Raw genomic sequence first — 9,073 nt, forward strand, 5'->3', positions numbered from 1 at the left:
GTCTAACTGATTGCCATACATGGGTATGGGAAGGAATTTTCCCCCAGGTCAGATTGGCAGCAAACTTGGGGGATTTCACCTTCCTCTGCAGTGCGTGGTCACTTCCCAGGATTATCTAGGTATATCTCATGTAATCAATTCCCTGCCATTGCAGGGGACTCAAGTATTGGTGCACTGCGGTCCTTCCTACTCTCTGCCTGCGGCACATAATGATCTAATCCAGTCTCCTGGGGGCTGTAATATTTTCATCTCATTTCAACTGTTGGGTTTAGCATACAAGTGCCGGAGGGCGTTCATGGCCTGTGACATACAGAAGGTCAAACCAGACGATCTAGTGAGCCCTTACAATCAGAATAATTGCTGAGTGAAAGGAGGTTTTATAACAGTCAGCTACTATTACTTTACTTCTTTGAACAAATTTGTATGTCTGAAAACAATTTAAACTATTATGAGTGACAGCAATTGATTGACGCCTTTGAACACTAGCCATGAGGACTTTGATGACCTGGATGGGCAGGGATCACAAAAGGAAATATACCTTTGTTTGCCAATAATTATTCAGAGATTTCAACAGCTAGTTTCACTCACCCTTTGCCTTTAGAACTCTCTGGCTGGCTGTACAGGGGTTGGTTTAAAATTTAAGCTCATTAGGGGGTTTCTTAATTGTTTCCTCAAGCACTACACACAATTATACTGTCACTTAGAAAGCTCCCATAAGGGGGTGGGGGGGAAAGCTAGTGTCATAGAGATATGTAATCTCTGGCATTCTGCCCAACTGCATGAAAGGTTAGTAAGAGAACTCCTCCTCCTAGGAGAAGATTGTGTTACTGCAGTCAGTTTTCCCTTTCAATGTTTATATCTGTATATTGCCTTTAATGATACCAATAACTTACAGTATAGCGGAGTGAAACCTGGAGATGTATTGTAAGAAAACAGTGGGACAGGTAACTGGAGTATCTTACAAACTTACACCTACCTAAAGTTTTTGAAGTATGCAAAATTATAACTATACCACAAGGTACCTTTAATCTGTTTTTTCAGAATACATGCAAATCTTACTAATTATCTTTATTATACATAGAACAGTAAGTAGATATAAGATCGGAAATATGTTGAAAATCATTAGTATCGTTAAAGAAAATGTAAGAAAAAATGAAATTCCTAAAAAGATTATATATAAAGAAATTTGACAATTCCTTAACTGTGTATTTCCCACATTTTAAGGCTTTTTAAAATTTGATTACAGCCGCCTTACCTGAAAATAGTTTTTTCCCATTAAATTTAAAAGAAGGTATTTCAACCAAGCCCCCTGATTTCATGAAGTATTATTTTCCTATGACTAATATACAGGCAAAGGCATTGCTTTTATTATGCAATTGTACTATAAACTCAATTAGCAGAACCCTTGATTCCTAAAATGTAACTGGATAGACTCAATGGTTGAGTGGAAAGTTGACGAGAAAAAATAAAACGCATGTTTAATTAAAAATAAAAAATAGTTTATTTGTCAAACAGCTCTCACTTTTGTTTGTATTATATGGATACATGCCCCACAAAAACTTCACTCCATGGGATGGTCAAAGTCCACACACTTCGGCAGACTGCTGAAGTTTGCTCATGAGACACATGGCAGCAAAGATGCCTTGATACTGTTTGAGCAGCTCTTAACGCTAGCCAAATCCACACCCCTTTAGAACTGCCCATCAGCTATCACTTACAAACTGCTAGGAAGCGCAGTCATAAAAACAGAACTATAAAAAATATTATCTGAGGGAAGAAACGGATTCTCATAAGTGATAAATGGAAGTGTATTCTTGTTCCCTGGAGAATCCCTGGGGAAAGATAAATGCACCGTCTTTCCATGAAATAACCTGTGTATGTACAAAGAACTTATATGGCACTTGATCTTCAAAAGCACTTTACCCGAGCACTCCAAGAGATAGGTCACAATTATCATCCTCATTCTGCAGAAGGAGAAACTGAGGCAGAGGGAGGTGAGAGGAATCAGTGAGAGATCTGAGATGCAGATTCAGAAGCTCCTGGCTCCCAGTTCTATGCTCAGACCATGACCTCTCCCCCCACCCCTCCTGGGCACAGGATGATGTTTTCATCAGGCACAGGGCTCCCCTTTCTCAGAGTTGCTTTTGAGTCAATCTGTTTGATTTGAAAAGCAAGAGACTCCTGTCCCAGCTTGTGCTACCAAAGCAGCACACCAGTTCCATGCCACCATCCTCAGTTAAAATCTGGGTTATCCTCTCTGCCATGTCCCCATTGATGGCCAGAGAGCGAAAGTGATCAAAATCATTCCTACCCAGCTTCCGGAGGCGCCGGGCGGCTGCTCTGTAACACTTCCACGGCTGGGGTTCAATAAGCAGGTAGTTGCACCGAGACGAAAGGTAGGATAAGAACTCCACCAGGCCATCATCCCCGTGGTTCAGGTGGATCCACATGGTCACTGACATACAAAAACAGATGTCAAAGGTGGAACGGCTGAACCTGCTCAGATAGGAGCTCAAGAACAACTCGCGGGCACTAGCATCCATGACATCCAGGGTGGCATAGGAGATGGAGCCAGGAAAGGGACTGCATCGCTGAGCTCTCTCTATCAGTCCTGCGTCGATGTCGCAGCACAGGAGGTTCAGGATCTTCCCAACAACAGGCTGATCAGGGCTGGCCTCGTTCTCCTGTAGACCAAGGAGGTGTCTGTAGAGAGCAACGCTGAGCTCCTGCAGAAGGAAAAACAGCATGGATTCACTCAGCATGCTCAGTAACGTATCACCAAGATATATGGGCCCACTGAGATACAAGGATCAGGTCTCAGATTTTTCTTGAGGTTTCTATGTCCCGCAGAGTAGGGCAACCCATTGATGGATTCATCCTTTCTGGAACCAGGACAAAATAAAAGTCACAGCACTTTCTCTCTGAAGATCTCTAAGGGCTTTCAAAGATGTTCATTATCCAAGCCTCACAACCTCCCTATATGTTATTCCCATTTTAGAGGCACTGAAGTGACAATCAGGATCACGCAGCAAGGACTTAACCCAATGCCATGTAATTCAATGGGAGTCTTTCCATTGACTCTACTGGGTTTTGAATCATGCCTCAAGGTCAGCAGCAGAGCCAGGAACAGAGGCCAGGTCCCTTGACACCCAGGATCCTGCCCTGACTACTATGGGGAAGAGTAGTTCTGCCAATATACATCTTGCTGAATACCCTCTTCCTTTACAGAGGTGGATGATATATTCGGCTCTCTAGATAAGCCTCAGAGGACTCTTAATAACCTGAATAGAGGATTTAGAAGGCCATACTGATGATAATGCACTTCCTCCTCCAAATTACTCATGGGAAAATATTTATAAAGCCATAAGATTGGTACTGTCAGGGCTTTCCCTTCCATTTCCTTTTTCAGGCTGTTCCATTGAATAGGAAAGTGTGTCTCCTACCATCAAAGCTGCTGGTGAAATTCCCAAATGACATGATACCAAGGAATAAACACAGCTGTGTTTATCTCTGTGCAAGTAAAAAGATTATTAGGTTACATAGGGATACAGTGCCCTCTAGTGGTCAAACATTTTCTCTTTGGCTTCTGTATTTTAGACCAGCGGTTCTCAACCAGGGGTCCAGGCCTGACCCCAAGCAGGTTTCAGGGGGTCCACCATGCAGGGCTGGTGTTAGACCTGCTGGGGCCCAGGGCAGAAAGCTAAAGCCATGCGGCACGGTGCTGAAGCCTGGAGCTCTGAGCCCTGCCACCTGGGACTGAAGCCAAAACCTGAGCAACTTAGCTTTACAGGGGCCCCTGAGGCATGGGACCCGATGTAATTGCCCTGCTTGCTACCCACCACTGCTGGCTCTGGCTTTTATATGCAGAAAAACAGTTGTGGCAGCACAGGTGGGCCATGGAGTTTTTATAGCACGTCAGGGGTATCAGAAAGAAAAGTTGAGAACTCCCATTTTAGACACTGTGGCCTAATGACCGGATGTTTAGTTGATCTCATGAAAGTTCATTTAAAATGAGGTCTAGAATCACTCAGATAATGCAAGGAGATTAAGAACCACCATAACAAATAACAACACAAATGAATCCAAAGCAGAATGCAAAGCAGTACTTTCACTCAAATGCATTTTTTAAATATAGTTCTCAGTATAATAAAGTCCTCTTTATCCACAGAAGCCATTTTTAAAGCCCTGTCCAATTCACAAACTGGATCGCTTCTCTATACACTAAAGAAACAGCCACTTCTGGAGTAGAATGCACCACATCTACATACAGTTCACAGCAAAAATATACATCAAACACATAATATTCCAGGTAAAATACAGGGGGAATTTAGAGAAATAGAATGTAGGTAGGAGCCTTGAAATACTGCCAAAACACCAACTTTATGAAAATTACCATGAGATTTTAAAATAACCACAAGTGATCAGGACTAGAGCTGTCATTTCATTTCATCCCAAAACATTTTGTTTCAACTTTCAGGCATTAGGGCAAAAGAAAGGAAAACTAGATTTGCAAAACTAGATTCCAGTGGTTCCCGGCCAATGGTAGCTGCAGAGTCAGTGCTTGGGGTGGGGGTGGAGGGGCTCCACGCAGAGAACCCCTGGCATGCCCTGCACCTAGGAACAGGACCTGGCGGCTGCTTCCAGGAGCCTGGCAGAGTCAGGCAGGTAGGGAGCCTGCCTCAGCCCTGCTGCACCGCTGACCGGACTTTGTCCTGTTAAAATCTCCTGGATTGGTTTCAGTAGCCACCGATATCAAGGCCGACACTGGAAGACTCCTGGCCAATCCGGGAGGCTTGGCAACCCTAATGCTACCCCAGGATCTTCCCCTCTGCCATGCTAGTCCCATGCACTGCCCCTTCCCCATGTTACCCGCAGGTCTTCCCTCCCCTATGTACACCCCCTGGATACTGTCCCCCCATCTGCATGCTACCCCCAGTCCAATGCTGCCCATATTTCACCCAGCTCTTCCCTCCCCCATGTTAACCCTCTGGGCACTGCCCCACCATACCCCCCCCCATCTCCATGCTACTCCCAGTCCACTGCCCCCCATGCTTCCCCCAGCTCTTTCCTCCCCCATGTTAACCCTCTGGGCACTGCCCCCCCACCTCCGTGCTACCCCTGTTCACTGCCCCCCATGCTTCCCCCAGCTCTTCCCTCTCCCATGTTAACCCCCTGGGCACTGCCCCCCCACCTCTGTGCTACCCCCAGTCCACTGCCCCCCCACCTCTGTGCTACCCCCAGTCCACTGCCCCCCATGCTTCCCCCAGCTCTTCCCTCCCCCACGTTAACCCCCAGGGCACTGCCCCCCCACCTCTGTGCTACCCCCAGGGCACTGCCCCCCCACCTCTGTGCTACCCCCAGGGCACTGCCCCCCCATGCTTCCCCCCGCTCTTCCCTCCCCCATGTAACCCCAGCCCGCCCCCTCCCCCGCAAGTCCACTGCCCCCCAGGCTATCCCGGCCCCTTCCCCCTGTTACCGTGACCCGAGTGTCCCCTCCCCGAGCAGAGCCCCCGCCCCGCGCGGCCGCTTACCCCCGAGTTGCAGCCGACGTCCAGCCCCAGCAGCGGGGAGGGCCCCGCGGGGAAGAGCCGCCCCAGCAGCGCCGGCGGCAGGAGGCGGACGCGGCCCTCGGGCGGGTGGAAGCGGGAGTAATTGGGGAAGTTCCCGTAGGGGGCCGCCCCGGGCTCGGGGCCGCCGGGCAACCCCTCGGGCCCTTCCCTCATGGGGGCCGCCATCTTGTCCGGTCCTTCGGCTCAGCCGCCCGGCGGGCCACCAAGCGCCGACGCTTTTCTGGCCGGGGGCAGAAAGGTTCCGTGCGGCGGAGCTGCGCGTGCGCGAGCTGAGACGCTGGGGCGGGGGAGGCTGAGAAGGGAGAGACGTGAAGGGGAGGAAAGCGCCAGAGGGCCCTGTGCAGCAGCAATTGGGTTCCCCTGAATGCACATTCCTGGGAGTTGTGCTGCTAAAATGATAAATTTAGGCCCTATGATGTCCAGGTTTTGGTTTCTTTATAGGACTTCCTGGGAGCCCTGTAACGGGTTGTTGTTGTTTCTATTCCCGTGGGACTTACAAAACCCAAGGGAGAGCAGTAGGGTGACCAGACAGCAAGTGTGAAAAGTCAGGCCAGGGGTAATAGGTGTCTATAGAAGACAAAGTTCCAAATATCAAGACTGTCCCTGTAAAATCGGGTTATCTGGTCACCCTAGAGAGCAGGGTCTCACTGTGTGAAACACTCAGACCTTATTTACACCTGGTCTTATTCCAGACTAATTTTGCTAATTGTTACTCCATTCTTATTCCCAGAATAAAAATGCCTTACTATAAATTAGTTTAATCCACTGGGATTAAACTAATTTGAGACAAGGCACTCTTATTCCAGAATAATGGTGTCCACACAGAGTTAAGGAATAGTTAATCTACTTTAAATTCACATGCTTTCTTATTCTGGATTATCTTTCTGTGTAGACAAACCCATAATAAGAGACAGTGCCAGCTCCAAAGAGTTTATATTCTAAATAGATCAGACAGACAAGTGTCAGGGAAGGGAAAGTAAGAGTTCGTTTACACCTGAAAGTTAATTTTAAATTTAAATTAAGATGGGTATAAACAGAAGCAATAGAGCCAGGAACACCTTCAGGAGCTTAAATACAATCTGGAAATCATCAAAATACAATGACAAAACCAAATTTAAGATTTATCAGAGGTGTGTACTTTCAACACTATAGTGCAGAATGCTGGGGCATGACAACACATGACATGTCCAACCTGTCTTCATTCCATACAGCCTGCCTCAGGAAAAAAGCCTCTGTATCTTTTGGCCCAGAACAAGCCCAAACCAAGACCTATTTGCACAGTACAGCCAAGCAGATATGGCATCATTACCAGGAGGCTTTGGAGATGGATTGCCGATGTACTTCGGATAGAAATGGATTCCACCACCCAAATAGCAATAAGAGGGACACCTGAAGGCAAGTGAAAATGAGGCCGCCTGAAAACATGGCGAAGAGCTGTGGAAGCTGAGCCGAAAAACCTGGGGCACAGCTGGGGAACCACTGAAAGACGTGCCAGAAACAGACAGGAGTGGTGGAACTTCGTCGCTGTCCTAAATGCCAGAGGCGTAATGGGTACTAACTATGAATTTAAAGCACAATGGCTCTTCCCGAAGAACTCCGTGTTCCAGAATAAGTGTTCTAGAATAAAAGTGCCCACACATGACGTTACTGATGCCAAGTGTAGAACAGCCCCTACAAGCATGGAGTAGTGGAGTGACCGGTCATAGCAAGTCAGTGCTAGAATCCACCTTCCATCAGCTATAGGCCAGGCCCTTATTACCAGGACCACCCTACACACTGCTTAAGTAGCCAATGAGGTCCAAGGATGTGGATAGAGCCTGCATAGGTGCAAACTTCTCCTGGTGCTGGTGGGTGCTCATGCCCCCTGCCCCACCCCATTCCAACCCCTTCCCCAAAGTCCCCTCCCCAACTCCGCCTTCTACCTGCCTCATTGGACCCTTTCCCCAAATCCCCAGCCCGGACCCGCCTCATCGCTGCCTCCTCCCCTGAGCATGCCCAGTTCTCACTCCTTCCCCCTCCCTCCCACAGCTTGTTACACCGCGAAACAGCTGTTTCATGATGGCAAGCCTGGGAGGAGAAGCAGGGACATGGCACCCTCAGGGGAGGAGGTAGAGGTGAGCTGGGGAGTGGGGCGGGGAGCTTGGCTGCGGAGCACCCTCCAGCCCCCAAGCACCCACGCAGTTGGTGCCTATGGGTAGAGGTGGCAATGAGAAAAGAGCAGAGCCAGTAGAGCTATGGAAGCTGGATTTAGGAGGAAATGATACCCTGTACATTTTACAGTGGTAGCCAATAATGTAGCTTAAAACGCCTCATGTCACCCCAGCCCACTTCCTCTCTCCCCGTCCCAGTAAAATTTTCACCCCAAAGCTGTACAGGTTCAGATGAAAAAAAAAAGTGAAGCAGCTACTAATGTACATGGTGTTTGAAATGATCCTTAAATAAAATCATTATGTTTTGGCATTCAGGGTTATGACCCACAAATGAGAGAGTGTATAAACATGCCCGCATGGTGGCGCTGAAAGTTAAAAATAAAGGTGCTAATAGAGCTGCCTGTCCATCAGCAAAGTATTATATACAGTGGTTGTCAGGAAAAGCTTTAAAACCAATGCTTTGCAAAGCTGGGGTCCAAAACAAAGCACATACATCCATATTTAGGCACCTAAATAAGTGGATGGGAGTGCTCAACACCTTAAAAAATCAGCGCACTGAATTAATTGCCTACCTATAGATTTTAAATACCCATCTTTGGTCACTCAAGATTGAAAATTTTAACTTAGCCCTATTGCATGCTGGAGGATTTTGCCTTTCCCGTGAGATGCTGTATCGCTTCCTTGATTGATTTCTATTTAGCTACTATCTGTTTGGCACTGACAATGTGCTCACTGCTATGCAAACCCAAAGATAAAAATGGGCCCTGCCTTGAAGAGCTTAAAAACTAAAGCCCTGATCTTGCAACCTGCTCCGTGCAGCTGAATCACTGCATCCGTGCAGTGCTCCAGTGATTTCAGTAGGGCTCCGCGCAGCTGCTGCAGTCTGCCGGTGGGCAGCTGCTTGCAAGGCCTAAAAAGGACAGACAGAGTGCACTAGGGAATCAAAAGGAAGGAAGCAATTAGACCCCGATCCTGTGACTGGGCCCACATGTGCAGAACCCAGTGCAGTGGCAGAAGGAAACAGCCTGCTAGGAGTTTTCCTTCTCTAAACTCCATGGTTATGATTCTTTTTCAAATAGAGGAGAAAAGAGAATGTACACACTGGGGTGGAGTTAAATCTTGCTCCAGAGCAAGGAGAAGGCTGGGTAAATCTTGCTAATTAATAATTAACCCACTAATTATTAATTAGCAAGATTGCATCAGAGACTAGAGTAGACCTTATTTTCTGTAAACACTGGGGCCTATCGCCTCCCACATAATTTTAGGGATGGTTACCGCCTCCTAAACAGGAAGCATCTTCAAGTCGCGCAGTGTGTACACAATGCTGTGTGGGAGAGAGCATTTTTCCATTGC

At 47.5% G+C, this 9,073-nt stretch overlaps 1 protein-coding gene across 1 annotated transcript; it reads right to left on the reverse strand.

The window, feature by feature from the left end:
• Positions 1–1,477: 1,477 nt before the first annotated feature.
• On the reverse strand, positions 1,478–5,744 carry BCDIN3D (BCDIN3 domain containing RNA methyltransferase). The gene is made up of 2 exons (XM_030554542.1): positions 5,532–5,744; positions 1,478–2,726 (listed from the first exon to the last, which is right to left on the reverse strand). Exons 1-2 carry the CDS (start codon positions 5,733–5,735, stop codon positions 2,133–2,135), a joined length of 798 nt encoding a protein of 265 aa, XP_030410402.1. The 5' UTR covers positions 5,736–5,744; the 3' UTR covers positions 1,478–2,132.
• Between the last annotated feature and the right edge of the window lie 3,329 nt (positions 5,745–9,073).

The sequence above is a fragment of the Gopherus evgoodei genome, chromosome 3, assembly GCF_007399415.2.
Source record: "Gopherus evgoodei ecotype Sinaloan lineage chromosome 3, rGopEvg1_v1.p, whole genome shotgun sequence".
Lineage (NCBI taxonomy): Eukaryota > Metazoa > Chordata > Testudines > Testudinidae > Gopherus > Gopherus evgoodei.